At 42.6% G+C, this 25383-nt stretch overlaps 2 protein-coding genes across 6 annotated transcripts in view; both read right to left on the bottom strand.

Annotated features, from left to right (window-relative positions):
• Positions 1–12816, bottom strand: part of MAPRE3 (microtubule associated protein RP/EB family member 3) — a 34452-nt gene extending 21636 nt beyond the window's left edge. For 2 of the 4 annotated variants that reach the window (XM_081941978.1, XM_081941979.1), the window contains exon 1: positions 12657–12816. In XM_081941978.1, coding sequence (XP_081798104.1) covers positions 12657–12814 — 158 coding nt within the window. In that variant the 5' untranslated portion in view covers positions 12815–12816. Of the gene's footprint in view, positions 1–3886; positions 4001–12656 lie in introns of those variants that run through there. The other 2 variants (XM_081941980.1, XM_081941982.1) reach the window with 2 other exon arrangements.
• Positions 12817–21903: 9087 nt separating this feature from the next.
• The window catches only part of DPYSL5 (dihydropyrimidinase like 5), a 73440-nt gene continuing 69960 nt past the window's right edge, over positions 21904–25383 (bottom strand). For both annotated transcript variants that reach the window (XM_081945562.1, XM_081945563.1), the window contains one exon: positions 21904–23735. In XM_081945562.1, the coding sequence (XP_081801688.1) occupies positions 23650–23735 (86 nt within the window). In that variant the 3' untranslated portion in view covers positions 21904–23649. The remainder of the gene's footprint in view (positions 23736–25383) is intronic.

The following is a 25383-nucleotide window of genomic DNA, read 5'->3' as shown; positions in this document are numbered from 1 at the left end:
GTATGCCCCCCCCCGGCGCTCCCTCCACTTTTGGCAGACAATGGCAAAAAGATTAGTCATCACTGTTATAGGTACTCCTTGACTTATGAGACCACAACTGAACCCAAAATTTCTGTTGCTAAGTGAGACATTTGTTAAGTGAGTTTTGCCCCATTTTATGACCTTTCATGCCGTAGTTATTAAGTGAATCACTGCAGTTGTTAAGTTAGTAATGTGATCGTTAATCTGGCTTCCCCATTGACATCGCTTGTCAGAAGGTCACAATAGTGGCTCACATGGTCCTGGGACTCTGCAACCATCATAAATATGTTGCCAAGCGTCTGAATTTTGATCACGTGATTATGGGAATGCGGCAATGTCATAAGTGTGAAAAATGGTCATAGGTTGCTTTTTTCAGCATCATTGTAACTTTGAACAGTCATTAAATGAACTGCTGTAAGTCGAGGACTACCTATATTGGTAAGGCCACACTTGGAATACTGCATTCAGTTCTGGTTGCCACGATGTAAAAAAGATGTGGAGACTCTAGAAAGAGTGCAGAGAAGAGCAACAAAGATGATTAGGGGATTGGAGACTAAAACATATGAAGAACGGTTGCGGGAACTGGGTATGTTTAGCTTAAGAGAAAGAAGGACTAGGGGAGACATGATAGCAGTGTTCCAATATCTCAGGGGTTGCCACAAAGAAGAGGGAGTCAAGCTATTCTCCAAGGCACCTGAGGGTAGAACAAGAAGCAATGGGTGGAAACTAATCAAGGAGAGAAGCAACTTAGAACTGAGGAGAAATTTCCTGACAGTGAGAACAATTAATCAGTGGAACAGCTTGCCTCCAGAAGTTGTGAATTCCCCAACACTGGAAGTCTTTAAGAAGATGTTGGATAGCTATTTGTCTGAAACGGTATAGGGTTTCCTCCCTAGGCAGGGGGTTGGACTAGAAGACCTCCAAGGTCCCTTTCAACTCTACTATTGTATTGTATTGTATTGTATTGTATATTATGAGGGAAAATTGGAGGAGGGAGTGCTGCACAGGACATCTCAAACCCCTGAAAGAAAGGCACAGTAGTTTACATTAATCATTTATTCATTTTTTTTAACTCGGAAATCTAATTAGTGATTGAATCCACCTTGTCCAATCATGCTGCTATGAAGCATAATGGGTTGAAGATGAGCTTGGTGCTTGTTTGTACTGGACAGCTGCATAGCTGGAATTTTGCCACTATTATTCCCAGCTGTGGACTCAGAATTGCTGTAGTTCCCATTCCCTCATTCACTCTCTCTCCTCTATTAAAAGCAAAGGGGAGATCTAGTTCTTCACACCAATTTCCTTTGTGAAAACCAAGCAGAAAGGTTCAACCGAGAGAAAAGGTGAAGTATTACCGTATTTTTCGGAGTATAAGACGCACCATGATTTTGAAGAGGTAATTTAAAAAAAAAGTTTTTGTACCCTGCATGCCTCCCAAACCCTCTGCACACCTCATTTTTTGCCCCCCCCCCAAAAAAAATAGACACGCAGAGCCTTTGGGAGGCTTGTAGAGTGCTCCTGGGGGCTGGGAAGTGGCAAACATGGCCCGTTTTTCACAAAAATGGCTGTTTTTTTGCAAAAAGTGGGGGGGGGGCATTCAGAGGGTTTGGGAGGCTTGTAGAGTGCTTGTGAGGGCTGGGGGGGGTGGCAAAAACGAGCAAAAACTAACCATTTTTTGGCTCATTTTTTGTTTTCCTCAGCCCCCAGAAGCACTTTGCAGGCCTCACAACACTCTGCACGTCCGTTTTTGCAAAGGGGGCAGTTTTTTCAGTAGGTCAAAAATGCTGTATTCAGTGTATAAGACGCACCCAGATTTTCACTCTCTTTTTTTGGGGGGGGAAGAAAGGTGTGTCTTATACTCCGAAAAATACGATACTTCTTTTTGGGGGAGTAGGAGAGGCCTGTTTTCACCTGGCAATGATGTGAAATTTCTAAGGGAAAGCTTCTACAAAATCTTTCTGAGATCCAGAAGTATTAGTGCTTTGTTCCTAAACAGCTTTTCGGATTATTTTACTTATGGAGATATCATGCCTCATAAGAGACTCTAGCCTGCTATCTTTCCCTTCAAATACAAGTACATACATACAAACTTACAAAACTGTATTTACAGCAGAACTGTATCTCTCTTTAATTTTATTTCACTAGCCACCCATCTCAATATGTAATTCTAGACATTATTGGGAAGTACAGGTAATCCTCAATTTATAGCAGTTCATTTAGTGACTGTTCAAGGTTACAACAGCCCTGAAAAAAGTGACATATGACCATTTTTCACTTATGGCAGGGGTGTCCAAACTTGGGAACTTTAAGACTTGTGGACTTCAACTCCCAGAATTCCCCAGCCAGCCATGCTGGCTGGGGAATTCTGGGAGTTGAAGTCCACAAGTCTTAAAGTTCCCAAGTTTGGACACCCCTGACTTATGGCCTTTGCAGTATACCCTGGTCACGTTATTAAATTCGGATGCTTGACAACTGGTTCATATTTATGAGGGTTGCAGCATCTCAGGGTAATGTGATCATCTTTTGCGATCTTCTGACTAGCAAAGTCAATGGGAAAGCCAGAGTCATTTAACAAGTGTATTATTAATTTAATAATTGCAGTGATTCACTAAACAAATGTGGCAAGAAAAGTCGTAAAATGGGGCAAAACAAACTTAGCCACATAAATTCTGGGCTCAATTGTGGTTGTAAGTCGAGGACTACCTCTATATAGTAATTAATTTAGATGACAATTATGTTTTCCCAGGACATAAAGGTGCATCTAAGGATTAATGTGAGTGGCAAACAAATAAATGTCCTTTTTGTTTATAGTGGACAACATCTGCCCACCTTAACAAGACCTACAACATTTGAAAGAGATTGAGCAATTATCATAAATGTTCAAAACAATGGGAAATATTCTCTTACCTATATTTTAAAAATGCTTGTTTTGTGATTTGCTGCTCCTAGACCACAATCTGTCCTGAAACCTAGTCTGTTTAAATTCACATTTAAACTGATAAAGCAGAATTTTATGTTGAAATTAAAAGAGCTTTGATGACTGGTGATAACATGTACTGTATCACACTGGAAGGCAAGCAGGAAAATTAATCCTTGGTTGTAAAAAACAATTGTTAATTCCTCACGAGTGTAGTGCTGCCTATTTAATTATTATGGAGACATAAATAGAAGTTGGATTTGGCATTTTACTAGGGACTGGGACTAAGGATAAATCCTGCAACAGTTCATAGAATTTTCATTTGTTTCATTTAATAGGAATTTAGGTCTCTTGATTTATTTACACATTTGCCAAATTATGGAGTAGATTCTATTCCATAAACGTTTCGTAAAAAAGACATATCATCAGTCCAGATCCCAGGCACCCATTGGTTTGGAACCAGAGGCTACTGAATGGCATCTATTAGCATGGCTTTCCCCTACCTGTACATAGTAATAGATCACAAAGCAAGAGACTGCTAAACGCCACACAGCAGAGGCTTTTCAGTTAGCATGTTCTAAGCCACTCACTCAGTTCCTACGTTCATTCCCGCTCAACAATGGTGAAGTTTTTTTTAGGGGTCAGCAGTCACATAATTTGCTCTGTCCTGCTTATGCAACTCCCAAGACAGAAACGTTCAAATGAGTGGCACAAAGCAAGAAATTGCATTTTAACAAAGGAAATGAAACAGAACTTGGCAGTGTGCCAGAAATCAATCTCATGGGGGAGACCAAGCACCACTACATAGTTATTCCAATAAAAGGCTCACGAAGGAGAGCAGACAAGACAATAGCAGCTTTAGAAGAAAGAATAGTAAACTTCAATCACTTTCTCTCTAGATTTTCTCAGCCGCTTTTCAGGTCAGGCAGTTGGAAAATAATGACCTACCGTGTTTCTAACCAGTGTTGTTCATGAAATGTCTGGAAAAGACTAACATTATGCGCAGAAAAGCAACCTCTGCAGATCTCAGGTCAGAATACTGTCCAGCGTGATCACTTGATCTGCACACTGACTGTATGCCAACAGGGCCTCAGATCAAAGTACATTCTACTCCATACACTGCGTTCATCCTCACTAGACACGAAATCAATTGGCATGGCTTAGAGAATATGACCTTTCTACTCGGAAGTAATAGTCCTACCTCACAATGATTTGTGATTGTTATATACCACACAGAATCACTTTTCATGAGAAGGGCAGCCATATAAATTTGATTAGTGAATGAATTTGATTAATTAATAAATATAATCTACTTCACACTTTAGATAAGAATAATTAATGTGTGCAAACTGTGTGGTGTGTGTGTGTGTGTAATTAGGATTGAAGTTTTGGGCATCACTGTCTTAAACACTATTTATCTTTTGCCAAGCAATTCAAATTTGAATTTCCTGACCATGTGTTTCATAGCCATAGTTTATATGGTATAAAACAGACATATTTGTGTGGATCATGGATTGTCAGTCATTTGTATTACTTTCAATATCTTAATCATGTTGGTAACTAGTCAACAAATATTTTCATTATGTTCATTTTTTATACAAAAACAATTGAAAAAACATGAAGCAAAATAAGGTACACAGAATGGGGAAAGACTGAGTCTCTTGAAAACATTTATATTCCTAATTAATCTCTCTTGTTTATTATTTAGTTACTTATTCTGTACTCTGCCCATGCCCAAAAGCTTTGGAACTTATAAAATGGTAGGGGAATAACAATGCAGAAAGTGCTCTCCATTCTTGCCCAACCTTGAAGTTCTCTTGGAGTACCAGTGCTGTTCAACCAAAGATAGCCATCAGCCCAGAGTAGACAACATGCTACTTATGATAAACTAAAGAAGACTAAGACATGACCGGTAATGACAAACTGCAGACTGTAAGATAAACCTGATGTTAAAAAGCAACCAAAGAAAATTGTTTATTTGTTGGAGGAGGTGGAGGCATGTTGCAGCCCTTTGAACAAAGAGAAAACATATGGCTGGGAAACAATTTGTTACACCTATATGCCATTAGACAGGTGAGGCATGTTGCAGGTCCTGTTAGCCAAGGAATGCTGGCTGGCAGGAACCATGAGGCATGCCTTCTCTTCTGTATCCCCTGCTGGAATATCGTATTCTCCCTTCAAATATCAGGATGACCCCAACACTGTTAACCTATTAACCCTTTTGTAAAGCCTGAATAATTGGTTGTGGGCCCCAGCCCCAAGTGTGTTAAGGGCCTCATTTCCTGGCTATATTAGGGCAGCAACAGTATTACTTGATGCTATTTATATTGTCCTCTTTTAATGTTTTATGATGTACACCACCAAGTGTCACTTGTTGAGATGGGCAGCTATAGAAATCCAATCAATACATGAAGAGCAAATTTTATTGTCACAAGATTATCAAAAAATAATTTCAAACATCCATGTGGCACCAATGAAACTATAGACATCTTGAAAAGTTCAAGGCATCGAAAGAAAAGCAGGGTTGGGGGAGGACCAATAACACAAAGTATGCAAGATTTTATAAAAGGTGATTTGGTCTTGCTCCAAGGCTTAAACCACTTAAAATATGAGACAAGTGACCTGTGAAAAAAAAAAGTAGAAAAGGCAGTGGTAAGCCGAGAGTATGACTACAGAATGAATAGGAATTGAAAAGGTAATACATACCGTGTTTCCCCGAAAATACAACCTGTCCTGAAACTAAAGCCTTGCCACATTTTTCGCATGGGCAAAAATATAAGCCCACCCCCGAAAATAAGCCCTCTGGACAATCCCCCCCTCCGGCCAGGCAGAGCACCGCTCGCTGACCTAGCGGTATCCCGAAGGCACCAAGCCACGGGAATGAGGTGGGGGCAAAGGCGCTTGCGTTGCTTGGTGTTTTAAGGGTACCGCTAGGTCAGTCAGCGGCGCTGTGCCCAGCTGAAGAGGGGGGGTTGCTGGGCAGCTGCTCTCTTGTGAGCGGGCTCCCAAAGAGCTGGGCACAGCCTCAGGGTCGAATGGCTGTGTTGCACTGTCGCAGCAGCAACGCAGCAGCCATGAGGTGACCAAGCTTACGAGCAGCTGCCCGGCAACCCCCCTTTCCAGCCAGGTACAGCGCCGTTGACTGACCTAGCAGTACCCGGAAGGCACCAAGCAACGCGAGCGCCTGTTCGCCGCCCTCCGCCTCCCGCGGCTCGGTGCCTTCAGAATGCCCTTAGGTGAGTGAATGGGGCTCTGCATGGCTGGAGACGGGAGTTGCGCAGCGGCTTTTCCGCTCCCCGCTTGCGCGAAGGGCATCTCCGCTGCTGGCACTGTCCGCCGCTTGGGTTTTTTTTTCAAAGCACGGAGGACGGATGCCGTTCTGGAAGTACGCTATATGGTTGTGGGATCGTACAAGAGAAATTTAGAGACATTGAGTCCAAAGCATTCAATGCAGGAATTCAGTTAAGGCATCTCTGACAAATGATCGTCCAGCTTTTATTTTAATATATCCTCTGAATGTTCGACATCCTTAAGATATTTCAGAATTACTATTATAGCTTTCTTGTCTTTTCCCAATGTAAACTTCCCTTAATTTTTGAAAAATGTAATGCATTTTTAAAGTGGTAGAAACAGAAAATAAGAAGGGGAAGGATTACTAGGCATGTTCACCACCTTGAATTATTTATAAAAATAATATAAAAATAATAAAGTTGGGAGATTTTATATATGCACACAGATATATACCATGTTTTCCCCAAAATAAGACCATCTTATTTTCCTTTGGGCCCCAAAATAAGCACCCGGTCTTATTTTCAGGGGATGTCTTACCCACTTACCTTAGGACCACTGTAGCCAATCCTTCCATGCCCCAACACCTGTCACACTGCTCCCCAACGTCTTCTGCAACCACTCGCGGCCAGATGCCACATGGCTCATCGTGCCAGTGAGACCACTCACATGCCATGTGGCCTCTTGCTGCAAGAGGCACCAACGCGATACACCACATGGTGTCCAGCCATGAGTGGTGGTTTCAGCACAATGCGCCACATGGTGTCCAGCCGCAAGGAGCCACAGTATTCACACAGTAGTGCAACAGGTGTCGGGATGTGAAAGACCTGGTTGCGGCAATCCAAAGGTAAGCGGGTGCAGGGCATGTGCGGCAGCTCCACCCCCTACCTTAAACCAGGGTCTATTTTAAGGTAGGGCTTATATTAGGTGCACATATAAAAACCCAAGCTAGGGCTTATTTTTGGGATAGGTCTTAATTTCAGGGAAACCCTCCCCCCCCCACACACACACAACTTAAAGTGTGAGAGAAACTGAAGGACAAGGCTTTTAGAAATGAGAAAAATTACAGCTCTTTGAAGGGACCTATTTTTTGATAGATAAAGAAACAATGAATTAGCCTAGGTTTGAGATTCTAGACAAGTATCACTAGAGGCAAAAGTATGTATAGTGGAATGATATAACATAGGTTGTTTATTTGGTCTTCTAAAACATTTTGACTCCTGAGCAAACAGGTCTCTTTAGTGGGAAATTAGTTCCAAAAGTAGAGTAAAAATAAATGGTTGGTTATTATAACAGAGACACTGCCTGAATCTGAGCTGATGGAGACTGTCTTATAAACAGATATTGGGGTCACAATTGATAGTTTAATTAAATTGACTGAAGAATGAAGGCAGATTGCCCTAATCCAGAGTATAATTCTGTCTATTAATCATGTAATTTATTGGGCTCTCTTCAACTGCTGGGAGAGGAAAAATGTTCTCAGACAGGACTATGGGGTAAGATCAAGCATGTTGTAATTAAGAGACTATATAAATAACTCAACTGTAGTAGTAACAGTAAGGAACAGGAATTTTCCCAACCCATGCAGCTGTCTTTAGAATTTTTGTATAAGACCACAGAACTTCAAGCTTAACTAAGCAACTGCCGTGGCCAAGATGGTGTCTGCAAACTGTTAACTGGTTTTGTTCAAAAATTGCTGAATTACCATCCGTCAGACAAAGGTCGTAGTTCTTTTCAAATGGAACTATAGATGAGCAGCCACATCTTAAAATGAAGCCTGAAACAACAGCTTTTGGCACAAATGAAACATTGGTAGTTGATTGTCTATGGAGATTTTCAGTCATCCAGGTCATGGTTGTCCCAAAAGTACTTTCTCAAGAGGCAACTTGACTTTCTGGATTTTTCTTTGAAGACATTCGGCTTCTCATCCAAGAAGCTTCTTCAGCTGAAGAAGGATGAGAAGAGAAATGACTTCAAAGAAAAAAACCAGAAAGTCCAGTTGCCTCTTGAAAAAGCACCTTTGGGATTGATAGTTGATTGTCCTGCTTTGAATTAATCTTAGAATTAACCAAAGTGCCATCACTGTGACTTTACACAAATTGTAACCATTGATTCCAAAATTACATTAACATTTTCAAGTAGATCTCCAGCTATTTCTCCACATTATCTTATTACAATCAAGTGAATTGCCCAGGTAATAATCTACCAAGTAGAAATTTAGAAGGTAATACTTTGGAACAGAACTCAACTGAAGTGAAATTGAAAAGGAAGCTTAGCTGTGATATGCACAGATGGAAAAGGCACCTAGCATTTTACCATAGTGGCAATGGTCTCACTCATCCAGACATTCTTTGCTGCTTACAGAAAAAGTGGCTGGTGTTCAATATAAGTACCATTGAGGGTCTTCTATGCTCTGCCTCTTCTCCAGTCTCGCATGATAGCTTGGGAAAATATTTCTCAAAATAGAAGGCCCACATTGCAGTCCCAGCGGGAAATAAGAAAAGTCTTTAGATCACTCCTTAATAGACTCCATAATCATACAGTCCAGAATATGTCCTTCACAATGACATCACTGCCCGGGTGTCAGAACTGACTTGCAAACCAGCTTGAAGAAAGATGAAAAAAATTCCAGCACCAGTAAATCATGTAGACAGCTTAGCCCAATTTATACTGTCAGCATTTCTCTCTTGAGGTCAGCACAGAGTAGAAATGAATCACATTCCTTAGGAGTTGTTCATCTCTCAGTGCCTTTCCCATTAAGTTTTACTTAATTACTACCTCCAAAACTCAAATCCTTTGTTGCAAGGTGTCCTTACTTTTGGCTATCCCAAGTTTTGAAAACATTGCTGAAAAAAGACAGAAAATGAGGATGAGGCAAGGATTGGCTGAAGCAGCTGCCTAGGGAGGTTGAGAAATTTCTTGAACATTTTCAAAAGAAGATCAGACAGATATTTATTAGCAGCTGTTTAAAGTCTGAGCTAAAAAATCTACAGCTGCCTTGAAATCTGAAATTACAAAGGCCTATTCAAAGATAGAGCATACAACCCTTATGTTACTTTTTTGAAAAGATATATACTTCAGCAAGAAACAGTGCACCTTTCAAGCTATATTTTCAATTGTTTCAAAATTTTCTGTTCCTTTCCCCGTTTCCTCTTCCATTTGTAAGTTTAATGTAGTGCAGCAAACACTAGTTTTTCAAGCAACTATATCTCTGACACTCACATTTTAAAAACCTAACTCATTCTCCTCCACTTTTTCTTCTCTTTCTTTAATCTCATTAGGCTCTATAAAGTTAATGGGAATTCTTATAGACATCATCAAAAGGAGTCAGGTCTCAAAAACTAGTTAAGCGGGACATCTTTGGATCCAAGAGAAAATAACCAGCCAAATATACACAGAGCTATTTATCTCCAAAACACGCATAGTCAGAAAAATCCAGGAAGGTTCATTTAGGAAACACCTCAGTTTTAAATACCAATTATTCCATCAACCAGTCTCATAAATATTTATGGCAGCTCAATAATAGAGTGATCAAAACTGAATTTTAGACAGGTCACACAGAATAGTTGGAACCATTTCACGGCAGGGTTAAAAAGCCTTTCCCTTTCACCATTTAAACATAATTGAAGCAAGAACCAATTATCAAAGGACAGCAAGAAGTCAAAGGAGAAATATAACAGCCACACATATAAATGAAACCATTGTAGACCTCTCACATCAATTTTTCAGAAGTGTGTTCATATCGTTCATACAGTCACATCAGAAACACTCAACGTAAGAGAGTTACTTGGCTACTCAAATACTGTATTTGTAAGATAAGTTTACATCTCCCACCCAAGGAGGATTAAAAGACCTCTTGACCTCCATTCCCCTGCCCAGCAGGGAAATGGGTAGACTAAATCAGTCTTATCAGGAGAACCTGGGGTATCTTATGACACAGCACAAAGAAAAACAAGTGCTAGAAAGAGGACCAGGCACCAGCGAGAGATCATGAAAAATACAATTAAAAGAAATCTGACAGGTAATGATGACCATGCTTTCTCTTGCTTTCTGTAGCAAGTACCCAGAAGACATATTTGAATTCTAAAATAAGGCGTTCACTCAAGTAAGTATGCAGAATTTATTAAGAAATAATGTTCTTGTCATGAAACTTCATCTACTTACCAGAGAGATCAGGTACACTGCCAAGCTGACCAGCATAGGTAGCATTTGTTTATGATCATTTGTTTAACACCTTTTTGAAGTTATGAGGGCACTGAAAAAGTTACTTATGACTAGTCCTTGCACTTATGACTGTCATAGAGTCCCTGGGGTCATATGATCAAACTTTCGCTACTTGGCAACCAGTATGTATTTATAACAGTTGTAGCATCCCAACTTCATGCAATTGTATTTGCAGCCATCCCTGGAAGCTTCCAACAACCAAAGTCAATGGTTGACTTAAGAACATTTGCTTAACAATCATGGCAAAAAGCTTGTAAAGTCAGGCATGTCTCATTCAACAACCACATCACTTAGTGATGGAAATTCCAGTCCAAATGGTGGTCATAAGGACTACCAGTATTGTAAGCAAATATAGTCCAGAAGTGACCGATTGCCAGCTCGTAATGGTGCTCCAGCTCACAATCTGCCATAATATGCCAAAGACAGATACGACATACACCCCCACCCCAACCCACAAAGCCAGGTGGGTGATTCTGGTCCAATTACTCTCTCTCAGATCTAGGAAGAAGGCAATTGCAAACAACTTCTAAAATTTTACAGGAATTGTCCAGGCAATCACCAGGAGACAATGCAGATTTGAAGTCGTGTGCGTGCACACATATACACAATGATACTTCTTCAAAAAGTACAAAACAATAAACAGCATTGGATACGTTTGTCAACAGATCACTTGGTTTTCCTCAATTCCCAGAGGCTGTGTTCTAAAATACAATAAATATGCATCAGAGTCATTCACAAAAATTGCTTCAGGGTTTGTATGATTTGGCATATTAAATAAATCCCAACCTGTCAATTAATTTATGATTCAATACATGAGAATCCAGAAAATATATTCAGTCCATAACCAGGCTATACAGTATTTAGTATATGTACCCAGAATATCTCATCAAAGATCTCAATTTCCAGATGTTGCATTGCTCTGAATATTTTATTGATGTGTACATGCGTGCATAAATATTTATTTTAAATAAAATCTTCATGCCTATAACAATTTAATATAAGCACCTATTTTCCAAGGGGAAGATGGAATGTATTAACTTGGATTTGGGGAAATGGGATCGTTTTTTTTACTTTAAGATGGGTGAAATTGAACCAACACCTCCTAAAATCTGTGAATCATCTGCCTGTATCTGTGTAGCACTATCCTGATGATGAGTGACTGATAGTCACAAAAGCAAAAAGCCATTTTCTAGGCCATCCAACCCAGTGGACCATATATATATTCACATATCTCTAATCAAGGCTACGAATATCATCACATCCCACAGTGGACGATAAATGACTTGCTGGTTAAAAAAACAAAATCACAAATGGCTTTGCAAAAGAACCAAGTCACTGAGATGTTCAGAACCTACTCAAGTTAATCTGCACCTAGTTTTGCAGCACGCCAGGCTTGGGACTTTACTTTTCCTGACAGAATTTTCCCCCCAGCAACTTCAATCTTTCTTAAATTCTCCTTTTAGTCCAGGCATTGGGGAAGTCAGTGCAGGCAGAGACTCAAAGAAACTCCTGAGCCTCCAACTAGAATTCCCCGCATGGTCCACACCCCGAATTTAGAAACTGACTACAAGAGGCTGAGACCGGGAGACCCGCAAAGACTCGATTTCCCGGCTTCCACGGCAAGAAGTCCGAGAGCCCCTTCTGCAGCGACATCCGTGGCGCAGCAAAGAAAGCTGTTTCCCCCCCCCCCCCCTCTTCCCTGGCAGCAGCGGAGGTTTCTTCCACGGCTGCCCGGGAGAGATCGCACCTTGCCACCTTCTCTCTCTCTCTCTGTTATGAAGTGCAGCATCCCCATCATCCCCGAGGAGGACGCTCTGCCTAGTCACGGCGGCCTGCAGCGCGCAAGCAGGTCCCCCCACCTGGCGAGCCAGGACCAGGACGCGGCCGGGACGTTTGCTCCGGCAGACCCAGCGCGCTCTCGCCCCCGCCGCCGCCGGCGCCTCAGAGGGGCAGAAGCGGGGTGAGGGCGAGCGGCAGGGCGGCCCCTCAACCACCGCACGCCGGCCGCTGAAGGAAGGCGAGCGGCGGCGGCAACCGCAGCCTCGAATAAGCACCCTTTGCCCTCCGGGGACCGCAAAGGGTCCCCCGAACAAGCGGAGAGGGACCGTGACGGGGCACTTTTCGCCTCCCCGATGCCCGCAGGCGGCGGGGAAGGGGGCTCCTTCTTGTTTCTTCTGCCCTCCCCAACCGCCTTCCCTTGACTCACGGCGGTGCCGGCGCGGCAACGGCGGCTGGCTGGCTCCGTCTTTGCCCTCCCGCCGACCGGCCTGACTTCTTACGGTAGCAGAGGCGGCGGCGGCTCCTCCTCCGAGTCCGCACCGACCGGGTCGGCTTTGCGGGGAGGGGGAGGAGGCTCCCACGCATGCGCCGCCCCCTAAACGAGCACAGGATGGCTAGGCCTCATCTTCAACCCCGCCCTTCCCGCTGTCATAGCAACCACAAGGGGGGGACAGCGCGAGTGATTTGCTGCTGCTCCCATGACAACCGAGGCGGGAGAAGTCCCGCCTACACGCTGCCTCACAGTGCCCACCTCTTCGCGCAGCGTTTCTCTTGACAGATCGAGGGAGATCGCCATCCCGGCTGTGGCAAGCTCCATCCGGGGAGCTCTTGCCCACAGGACGAAGCCACTCTTGTCTTCTGTATCCACCTCTTTTCGGTAGATCGCTTTACCGTGATCCGAGCCTCCTCTTCTCTTGCGCTTTAGCCGTTTTTCCACGGATTAAAAAAATAAAATAAAATACAGAGAACTTGGGAGTTCTATTTTTTTAAAAATAAAATGCTTCCAGACTTTGTAACCGTGAAACAATTATCTTATTGGAAGATACGTACTCAATTCAACAATAGTTAAAAGCCTTATTTGGAGATTGGTAAATCCTCAGTTTGAGAGATTTTAGTTCATTGTACCTCAATGGGCATTGTAACGCAACAGACAAAATAGTTCTGTATACTGTATACTTCTGTACATAAGTACATTTTACTGAAATCCTGTTCAGTTCATCTTATAAGTTATGAAATGTTGTCCAAAGGCACGTCTTGATTTTGGCTTAGTACACCATGACATCTGCAATATCTTTTTGGCTGCCAAAGGGACCTCTTTTGGAAGCACCAGCCACTGACCTAAAAACATTAAAGAAAAATTGCCCGCAGCCTAAAGGAATGTCAGCTAATGTTCTGTCCCTGAAAATGGAAAAAGTGGCATTAGGATATGTCATTTCAAATTTGGTAAGAGCAAAATAAGACCCATGCTTGGCTGAAGATAGAAACAAGAGGAAAACAAATGGACTCTCGGCCACCTTAGACTGCGGCAAAAAGGTGGATCTTCATAAAAGCCATGGGAGGATGATGATTATGATGTTTCATGACATTCCCCTCTGTTAAAAGCCTTTTGACAAGATAGCTCACATTTTTTGCCTTTTAAAAGAACAATTGTAGAAACCTATGTTGCATACCTATGCCGGGATAGAATAACTCCCACCTGATTGCCTTACAAATTCTGGGAATTGTCGTCCCAAAACATCTGGAATGTATCTTGTTGAAGGCTGATGTATTACATCACAAACCATGATAAAATAAGAAAAGTTTTTATAAATTATTCAGATATTTGTGAAGTCATGCTAATCTAATCCTGTTAACCTTTTTTTCTTTTTGGACAGGACAGCTGTCTTGGTTGAGAAAGACAACAAAGGATTTTATATGAACCATTTCACTGGAAGCCAATGCTGGAAGGTCCAGCAATTTCATATTCAGAAAGAGAATTATCAAGGCTGGTACAGGTAGTCCTCGACTTACCACCACAATTGGGGTAGAATTCCATTTCTAATTGAGGTGGTTATTAAGTGAGTGGCACCCAATTTTACAATCTTTTTTGCCTTTGTTGTTAAGTGAATCACATGATAATTACATTATTCTGACTTTCCCCATTGACTGGGAAGGTCGCAATAGATACCAGTTGCCAAGTGCTTAAATTTTGATCATATGGCCACAAGGACACTACAATGGTTGTGTGAGAACCAGTCACGAGTCTCTTTTTTCATTGCCATCATAACTTGCTTTTGATCACAAAATATATGATTGTAAGTTGAGGACCAACTGTAAACTGTTTCCAGATCAAAGATGGGATGTGCTTATTTGTGTGGGGAAGGCAAAGAGCTTTAACACTGCACAGAGGCATATTTTCTTGTTGACATTATTTGCCATTATAAGCCCCAGTGCCAAGTCTGAAATCTGGAACAAAGTTCATTGTTTTGAACCTTTTCTAATTAAGTTATGCATAGGCGAGTTCACAATGATTAGAAAGCTATAAACCAAGGTAATAAAGCCGGCAGAGCATGAGGAAGGACAATCTGGAGTTCAGTGCACAGTGCAGCTTTTTTAGAATTATGTCAGCTGAGGAGGAAAAATGTTTGTGACATTAGTGGATGAGACATATTGGAAGGAATTGCAAGAACCTTTGGACGGAAGGCAATGAGAAGAGAGCCAGTTTGGTGTAATTGTCAAGGCACCAGACTAGAAATTGAGAGACTGTGAGTTCAAGACCCACTTTAAGCACAAAGATAGCTGGGTGACTTTGGTCCAGTCACTCTCTCTGAACCCTAGGAAGAAGGCAATGCAAACCCCTTCTGAAATCTTATTAACAAAACTGTAGGGACTTGTATGATCACTTCCCATGAGTGTCCCCCCCCCCCCCGTCTCTCTCTTACACACAATTGGCAATGATATTAAAGTATATAACAATAAAAATTTACACTGCTGCTAAAGAAGGGATGAAATCCGCCTTAAGCTTTCTTTTCTTCAAAACTGCTACTAGAAGATCATTGAACATTGCAAGATTACACGAAAGTCTGGTGCCCTTACCTTATGTTACATAGGTCTCACAATTTCTGTTTCCAGAAGTATAGATAGTATGACTGTCTCCTCCACTCTTATTCAGGGATCCCATGGCTCTGTGTTTCAAGTGAGCAGGGCAACTAGCTAGGTCTTTAGTTCTAAACAGTTGTGTATAAACTCACTCTGCTTGTCCAGCTCCATCTATATCTAGAGCTCAAATTACAAAAGAACAGAAGTGACCAGACTCAGTTCTTTTTTAGGAAGGACCTGTGTTGTTTCCAATGTTACTAAGAGGATAAAGAGTTGGAGGCTGTGGACTTACTCAGGGTCTCCCTGCCTTTTATCCCCTAATCCCACAAATGAATGCAAAACTCAGGCAGAAGCCAAAAAGCTACTTGACAAAATTGGGCTAACAAACCGGTTCCATCCTCTTCATTCAAATGCATCCTAGGATTCCTCCATTAGTTGGGTGCCTACATTTATTTCTACTTCCTAAAATCCAATGTGTTATCTTTTATGTTTTGCTTTTTTTTTAATGAACACATTGAGATAAAACACTATAGGAAATAACCAGAAAGATAATTAATGAGAAGGCAGCAAAAAGAGGAAACAAGCAGAATAAAAATATTGTGTGACAGACTCCTACATAATTTAAGATAAATTACAAACATTTAAAATATATATATTCCATATTTCTATAGAAGTCTTAGGAAATTTTTTAGGAGAAGCAGAATATTCATCCCTTAGGCCACCTCTTCCAGTCCCTTTTACCACCAAGAAGCACGGCAAAACAAAATCAAACAGAAGGGCAGTGTTAAAAATCAAGGCCTGGTTCTTATCTAACCCAGGTAGTGCATCATTAAATATCTGTAGTAGAAGATTAAAGCATTCTCTTCATTAAGACTTGGAAGGTAACTGCAATCCTCTCTTTTGGCCTATCTACACCAAATAGAACAGGAAGAATGTGTGTGTTTTCTCTACAATCTTGCATGTCCTCGGGCATGGTTTCCAATCAAGATTTTGAGATACCTGGAAAATATTTAACCTTAACCATCTCTGTTTGAAAGAATACACAGAAGTGGTATATATCAGCCTGTTTCTTTCTTGAACAACAGATCTGAGTATAACTTACCAACACTGTGGAATTGTTTGGATTCAGTCTACAAATGGTGCTTCCAAGTATGAAGGGATACAAACCCTACACTGTCTAAAACATATGCACAGATGCAGCTGGTCCTGAGCTCAAATAGTTTCCCTCTATAGTTGCTGCAGGATCCTGGGAAAGCATGAAGCTACTTTAAGGTGTAGCAAGAGAGGAAACAGGTTTGCAGTCCGAAGCCTATAGTTTACAGAGAGTGCCTAGCATAGCCACAGCATCCAAAACAGGTGAACTCCGTTATTAGAGAAAAAGTTACAGCAGCAACAAAAATGCAAGGAGGTTGCTTGATGTTCGTAAATGAGCTGGCAAAATTACGTTAATGTCGTTTGAGGGATCAATGAGACCAAATGCTGAGAAATATGCTTGCTTAATAATGATAAAGTTAACCCGACTATTAAGTTTGGAGGCAAATATATCGGCTATACCAAAAGCTGATGGACTTTCCAAGTTTGCATGGAGTCGCTGTGATGTTTTATTAGGGTTGTCATTCTCCATTTACAAATATCTAGATGACCAAGCAGATGGGACCAAAACATCCTAAGTTTTATGCACTTCTTTGCTATCATTGATGGTCATTGGGTACTTGCAACCCTCATAGGCTAATCCTGATAAAACATCCTGATAATATCCTGATAACCAATCCTAAGATTGCACATGAGAGCCATGGTGGCACAGAGTTTAGAGTGCAGTACTGCAGGCTACTTCTGCTGTCTGCCGGCTGCCTGCAATTTCGCAGTTCGAATCTCACCAGGCTCAAGGCTGACTCAGCCTTCCATCCTTCCGAAGTGGGTAAAATGAGGAGCCAGATTATTGGGAGCAATATGCTGACTCTGTAAACCGCTTAGAGACGGCTGTAAAACACTGTGGAAGTGGTATATAAGTTCTTATTGCTATTGCTATTTTACTTTGAAGGAATGCCAGGGCTGCTAATGGTGTAGGATTACCATTGTTCCCATGCTGAACACATCTATTTCTTTTCATACTCAGGAAGAAGCCCCTGAAGCAATCTGATTTCTGAGAGGCATGTCTTACGCTCATCCGCTTTATTGAAAGAGAAACAATGGACAGAAGAAAAATGCTGTTATTTAGTGACTTCTCATGATGATTGTGAAGGGTGAGTGTAAAATAAGTATTTCCTGAATGACAGGCTAACACAAATGTTTCTGGTTACAACACAATAAGCATATACAATTAAGCTGCTAGACTGTCACTTCTCTGAACTCAAGTTGGAGGGAAACGGAAAGGTCAAACGGCATAGAGCCAGGTTTGAGACACTCAATCAAAGTTCAGTGTTGGCCAACTTCTCTGGCAACAGGATAAAATTATACTAATAGAATGTTGCAAATTTGAATGTGTCCACAGAGTCCCACCCTTTTCGTGTGAACTAAGGAAGGGCTTGTCTGGGTTTTTTATGCATACTACAGTTTTGCCCCAAACTTAAAATTCTTTTTATCTGGCCTTTGCCTTAGCAGCAGCTCTTCCTCCTACAACATATGAAGGCAAATACGTGTGACCCAGGATAATGTTGCAGGATCCAGCCTGGGTCAGTCACTGGGACCAAAGGTTTTGTCTCCTCTCATGCTGGAGCCCATCCTCAGGGAACTTCTCTGTGTGCTTTGGGCTGTTCCCTGTGTATTTATATGGTCCCTGTTGTGTGTAGCTTTTTAAATGTATATTGGGGAGTTGATGGGTGGCTAATAAGCCCTTGGTGGTTGTTTTCTTGTGCTGCCAAGCCTCTGCCTCCTAAGTATTTGATAAGATGGGGGTAAATCTTCCTCCTGTCTCTCAAGGCCATTTCTCTATTCTCTACAGTGGCTGAATTCATAGAAGGAATTCTAGAATGAATGCTACATCAGGAGCCTTATGGGGAAACTGAAAATACCGGTGCTGAGTATCTACCCAGTTGCTTGGCTGAAAATATAGAAAGGAAGGATGGAAAAAGTTCATTAACAAGACCTACCCAGACCGGCAAGCTTTAACTGTCCAAACACAGAGAGCACTAATCAGGGTAGGCCTTAAGAAGTTCAAAAATATGTGAATGAATGAGAATACTTCTGACTTCTTCTTCTGTTTTCCTATTTATGTTTCTTTGAATTTTTCATTTGGCAGTCTTTGTTTTGCATAGAATAAAACCTGAACATATAAAGCGGTGGGCACATTCACACAGTATGTTACTTGGTGGTGCGATAGGCGGGGCATAGATTTAATTAAAATAAATAAGTAGTTTGGTTAGTATTAACTTTGGACTTTTGTCTGTCTTAGTGTGTACATGTATTATTTGATTAGATTATAGTTTATTGTATTGTATGCTCTCAGAAAATTGATTAATTCAGTAATCTAGGTTAAATATTTTGTGTGACCACAGCCATATTGCCATTTTATGGTGGGGAAATAAGAACATTTAAAATTGAAGGTGGGGGAGTGTTTACTGCATGATGATGGAAGGTAGAAATCCACATAGACCGATTGTATAGAGATCTTATGCTTGGTGTAGCACAACAGAGATAGTTCAGAGTTTTACTGCCTTGGTCCGCCCTTGGGACTCCAGAATATTTCATCATAACACCAGAACCAGTTAATTTTAAACCTAAGGAAAAAGAAGAGAAAGTGAAAGAAATGTCATGCCTTTCAATCCCAAAGAGGCAGTACCCATAGGACTGAGACCGTTATGCCTCTGATGAACTCAGGTATTCTAGTCACGGAAACAGACTCTTAACTTCCAATTATTAATGAATAGTTTAGCTACACTCTCTCACTTGGATCTGCTTAGAGGACTTTTTGATGTTTTGTGCATATATGTTTTCTTTTATAGTTCTGTTTCAGAACAAGCCAGACTCCCTCTTAATTATGCTATTCTGATCATATTTTGAGAGCATGCCTTGAGAAAGCATACAACTGATGCCTCATTTTTCCCACTGAGGTCTCCCATTCTGTCAGAGTTCATATCATGGAAGGAGATGCTCTATGTATGATCTTCTAAGGGCAGGAAAGATAGAAGGATGAAGAGTTATAAATGCTGTCTTTTCTCTCTAGGAAATGAACCATAGAAAAGAACGTCCTACTGAATTCATCAGACCAAAGTAGAGCCAGTGAAAGAAGCAGCAACCTTTCTACAGGACAAGCTACATATACTTGTGTGGTGTGTGTGTGTGTATTTCTGATTATAAAGGTGATCAGCTTCTGCTCTCTGCTTGAAATCACTCAATTTCAAAGACACTTGTACAATTTGGCTCAATATGTGGAATGTAATTCTTTGTTCCCAAGTGTCTGGGGCGCCATGAGATTATAAAAAGCACTGTTGTGGATACAAAGATTTTCTGAGACTGCATTAAGGCAGAAACTTATAATGTGCCTTGCTACAGGCTTTCCTCCTCGAGAAGAAACTATCTTGTCTCTTCGGTTTGAGAGGACTGAGGGTTAGTTGCAAACCATCGTCAATTTTCACCTTATTTTCATCTGGGCAGGGTGTGTGTGTGTCATGTCCCCTTCCAAGGCCATCACTATATGGCAATCCCAGATGGGAACTTTAGTTATTTTCTGAGAGGAATGCTTGAAAAATGCCAAGCAATCAAGGAATGCATTGTCCAGCCTGGGAATTGATAATTATGAATCAAATTGTCAAAATTTCCACATCCTAAGGCAGCGACGGCGAACCTTTTTTGGCTCGCGTGCCATAAGTGGGGGGAGCGCAGGGGGGATTGTGTGTGGACGTGCTGCACCCATAATGCAATGTGTGATGCCCCCAGTGCACATGCACGCATACAGGCGGTCCCCCCCCCCCATTTTTTGCATTCTTTTTTCACCCTCCCCAGGCTCCAGAGGCTTTATAGGAGCCTGGGGAGGGTGAAAGCTTCCCTGAAGCTTCCGGAGCAGTCAAAACCACTCTCCGAGCAAACCGGAAGTCACTTCCGGTTTGCTTGGAGGGTCATTTTAAGCACTCCGAAGGCTTCAGGGACCTTCAGGAGGCTTCCCTGAAACCTTCGGAGTGCTCAAAACAACCGTCCGACTTCCGGTTTGCTCGGATGGTTGTTTTGAGTGCTCCTAAGGCTTCAGGGACTTTCAGGAGGCTTCCCTGAAGCCTCCGGAGCACTTAAAATGACCCTTCCCAAAGTTCCGGTTTGCCCGTAGGGCCGTTTTTTTGCGCTCTGGAGGCTTTAGGGAAGTTCATGAAGCCTCCGGAGGGACTCCGGAGGGCCTCCGGGAGGGAGGGGAGGCTCTTTTCGCCCTCCCCAGGCTCCTATAAAGCCTCTGGAGCTTGGGGAGGGCGAAAAATGGCTTTAAAAAAGGGTGAAGTCAGCTGACAGGGCAGCGCCTCGCGTGCCCTGACAAATGGCTCCGCATGCCACCTGTGCCACGTGTGCCACAGGTTTGCCATCCCGGTCCTAAGGAATTTTCCACATTAAGATTTACTTGGGCAGAGGGCTGGAGCCAATATCTGCATGAGATTGTAAATCAGTGTTGGAGTATGGATGTGTAGAGAATCTGGTTTAAGAATCATTTCCCCAATCTAGTATTGTCAAAATATTCTGGATTTAATTGGACAAGCTGAGAAACTGGCAATACTAGATTGACAAGAGAGCTTTCAGGCTGGCAAAGATCTGCCTCTATATGTGTATGAGAGAATAACAGAAATTAAAATGCAAATATATTTATAAAATTCTAAACGGCGTGAAATGTTACCATTTACCACATGTGCCCACCCAATTTTAAATTAGTATCAAGAAGTTTTCCTCTTGATTCACTACTGCTTGAAAGTGGTCTAGATTGTGGTACTGTGTTAGTGGTGATTCACCATTCTTAGAAAAAGTACCATGTTTCTCCAAAAATAAGACAGGGACTTATTTTCTTTTGACCCCCAAAATAAGCACATGGCCTTATTTTTGGGGAGGTTTTATTATTTTGAGGTGCAGGAGGCCTGGTCACCTCATGGCTGTTGCTGTGTTGCAATATTTTCAGGGAGGGCTTATTTTAGCCCGTGCGCTCAAAAGTCCGATTGGGCTTATTATCCGGGAGGTCTTATTTTTGGGGAAACAGGATACCTGTTTTGATTGTTTTTGGAGCCTTTGTTGAAGGCAGTTTTAAACAATTCCAAGATTTTAGCAGGTTGCTATAGCTGATGCTTCAGTAATTATATGTTTAAGCTACATCAATATTATGGCACCAGAACTTGCAGCACTTACCAATTCACCCCCAAATGCTAAGGGAGCTCAGACCTGGTTACTTGGATGGGAGACCATCAGCAGGAGATTCTGGGAACCTAGGCTACATTGGGAAGAACATTCTGGCAGAAGGCAGTGGTGAACCATTTATGTAGTCATTAAACATATTTTTTCTTTTTTTAAGGCTCCTTCGAACTACTAAATGTCAGGTGCATGGTTTCCACGTTGAGGCTCATCTCCTCCTTCCCTGCGATGCCAAAAGATTGGTTCTGAAGCACAGACCCAAAAGCTTTGTAACATGAGAACAATCTTTAATGAGGAAACATATGCACTGCAGGTGCTAAAACAGTCATTACAAGACTATTCCAACATGTAACAGGGCAGGGCTGGCTGCATTCACAAGCCGAGTCCTCCATCGCGATCCTGGGAGCTGAGGACTCCGTCACGCCTGGCCACCCAGCTTCATATACCTATGGGTACCAACTATTGAGGGAAAAGTGCACAAGGAACAGTTCACATTTCACGCTATTTCAGAGGGAGGCATTAATGGGCCGAGGGTGGGGAAAGGGAGGCTTCATGAGCCCCAACAGTCAGCCAGGTGGGAAGGTTAGCACCATCAGGTTGGAAGAGGATTGGAAGGAGGTTTCAGAGCGCACATGCTTCTCTCAGGATATCCTCTGGCTTGAAAGGCCAGTGAATAGCTCAGACAGGAAATCCCTCCATCCCTCAACATGGAGAGGAGAAACGCTCTTGTCTCACTGAGAGTCAAAAGAATCGTTTATGCCCAAACTCAAGAGTAAAGAAGGTGGCTGGTGTGAGTGGACAGAGAAGCTGATTCATCCAACCCACACCAATCCCTTTGTGTTGACAGTGCTGATGGGACTCAACTTCTGCTCTGGTAGCTCCTCCTTTGCAAGATGAGAAGAGGCACTAAAGGGACAGGGCAACTAGGTTCTGCTGCTCTTTCACCCTACCTCCGGGCAGTAGGGGTTAGGATTATGGTCAAGAGGCTGATACACTTGGACAGGACAAGGGCTCTCCTTGGACAGAGACGTCTAAGAGATTGGGAATAGAAAAGCTTCAGGATATTTCAATACTTTAAAAGAAAAAAAAAGCGACAAAGAATGAGCCATGAAGACAGTTGCTGTTTGATATAGGCCAATGGGAAGAGCAAGACAAAACTTCTTGGCTACTACCCTCCTCCCATTCTAACTGTAGACTGTATTATCCTACAGGAGCCAGGAGGACAGCTCTTTCTCCTATAACTGAGTGTGTGCCCAACATTCATTTTTACTTGGTATACAGAAGAAAGGGGTATCATTTGAACTTGGCCACCTTTTATACAGTCCTCTCCAGAGCTCTCAGTTGAAAATTTGTAGCAAACCCAAAGGGGTAGAAGCTCATAACTATTAGCGACATTGTCCTGTGAGACAACAGAGATAAAGGAGGTTTGTCTACCCTTGGGTAATTCTTGGCTGACCCTCTTCCCTTGCACAGTAAGTACAATGCCTGAATGGGGACCTCTGTCCTCCAACCCAGCTGAGCCCCACCCTAGCCTGGCCCACACACCTCCCCCTTCTATCCTACTGCTAGCACACAAAGCACCTTTATTTCAGTATTTTTTTTTCCACGTGATGCACAAACAAGTCAAAATGTCACTTATCCAAAAACCCAACGTGCAAAACAGAAAGGAAGCGGCACAGACAGGCCCCCTTGGCCCTGTCCCCTCCCCAGGGCTGCCCCCTCTTCCCCCACAGTACTTGGGGGAGCTCCCACCTTTTCTAAGAACAAAGGCAGGTCCTCCCTCGGTGCATCACCCAGCACTTAGTGCACCTGTGGGGTGAGGAGAGGGATAGGGCCCTGGCGTCTCATTCCCAGAGGGGAGCAGGTGGCTCCGCAGGGCACGGCATTGGGTGCAGGCAGCAGAGCGCTTGCCCGTGTCAGTGGCTCCGGTGAAAAGTGTGGCTGCCATGAGCTTGCAGGGTGTTGGTGGCAGCCAGGCAAAGTGGGGGTGGAGATGGTGTCCTTAGTTGGGGGACAAGTCTGGAGGGCAGCTACCAAATGCCACTAGACCTGCCTCCGGGGGGAGCGAGAATCCGGGCCGAAGCTCGCTTTGGAACATGGTCATCGATTTGAGAACCTGTGGCAAAAAAAAAAGGAAAGAGAGAAGGTGCAGGGTCAAAAGCAAATTGGCAAGGAGAAACCACATCCTATTCTCCCTGTCCCCTACAGGGCCACTACAAAGACCCGGAGAAAAATCACCTGCATTTATAATTACATTTTTTAATAAAATAATTTATTTGAAGTTATCTTCAGTAGAAAGCAAAATAGGACACGTGTGAATGACAGGGTAGAGATGGGTTGCCGGTCTTTCAGATTAGCTTTACAGAGCAGATGCTCCCTCCTGTGATCCATGAAGAGAGATTTCAAAGAGTTCCTTAACCTTATCATTCATAAAGTTTTGTGAAAGTCCACAATGCTTGACTGTGGAATTTCCAGCTCTGTAGAGTAGAACCCATATTCCCCCTCCCCCAGATTCATAAAGAAAGTATTGTAAGTAATATAAATGGAGTGATCTGGAATGGGAGGAGCTCTCTGTGATTCTCTTGCTGTGGTCAGAACATGCCTTGGTAACCATGAGATTTTTCTGGCGCTGCCCTCCTGCTGTGGAGAGGAAGCAGCCATTGGAACAGTTCCTCCTGGCTGACTAGTGGATCCAGAAAGGTTCTGGAGGAAGCCGGGGGTTGTCCTAGAAGTCTACTGCACTATCCAACTGAGCGCTGCTTGGAATGAGAAAGTGTTTTTGGCCATGGATTGGAGTTGTATCTTTGTGACCACTCCTTCCCATGGATCCCATTGTTCTCTGTGGTTTATGAGGGAGCTGAGGGAAACTAAACGGGAGAAGACAAGGCTAAAGAACCACTGCAGGACATTGAATTCAACCAAACAGGGATAAAGGCCTCTATCTTGTGGTGGTAGGAGCAGTGAAACAAAACATTTCTCTGCCCTCATTGTGTTTGCAATGGGGCCTTGTTTTGGGTGAGCTTGGACCCTTCTGGAAAAGGAGAACCCAGAGATTACAATACAATACAATAGCAGAGTTGGAAGGGACCTTGGAGGTCTTCTAGTCCAACCCCCTGCCTAGGCAGGAAACCCTATACCGTTTCAGACAAATGGCTATCCAACATCTTCTTAAAGACTTCCAGTGTTGGGGCATTCACAACTTCTGGAGGCAAGCTGTTCCACTATTAACCATTCTAACTGTCAGGAAATTTCTCCTCAGTTCTAAGTTGCTTCTCTCCTTGATTAGTTTCCACCCATTGCTTCTTTTTCTACCCTCAGGTGCCTTGGAGAATAGTTTGACTCCCTCTTCTTTGTGGCAACCCCCGACATAGTGGAACATTGCTATCAAAACTGAATGCAGTATTCCAAGTGTGGCCTTACCAAGGCATTATAAAGTGGTATTAACACTTCATGTGATCTTGATTCTATCCCCCTGTTTATGCAGCCTAGAACTGTGTTGGCTTTTTTGGCAGCTGCTGAACACTGCTGGCTCATATTTAAATGGTTGTCCACTAGGACTCCAAGATCTCTATTACAGTTGCTACTATTGAGCAGGGTACCACATGTACTGTACCTGTGCATTCCGTTTTTGTTGCCTAAATGTAGAACCTTACTCTTTTCACCATTGAATTTCATTTTATTAGATAGTGCCCAATGTTCAAGTTTGTCAAGATCCTTCTCTATCTTAAAGCCTATCTTCTGGAGTGTTGGCTATTCCTGCCAGT

Source organism: Natrix helvetica, assembly GCF_964273705.1.
Source record: "Natrix helvetica genome assembly, chromosome: 2".
Lineage (NCBI taxonomy): Eukaryota > Metazoa > Chordata > Lepidosauria > Squamata > Natricidae > Natrix > Natrix helvetica.
This window is presented reverse-complemented; position numbering and strand designations above follow the sequence as displayed.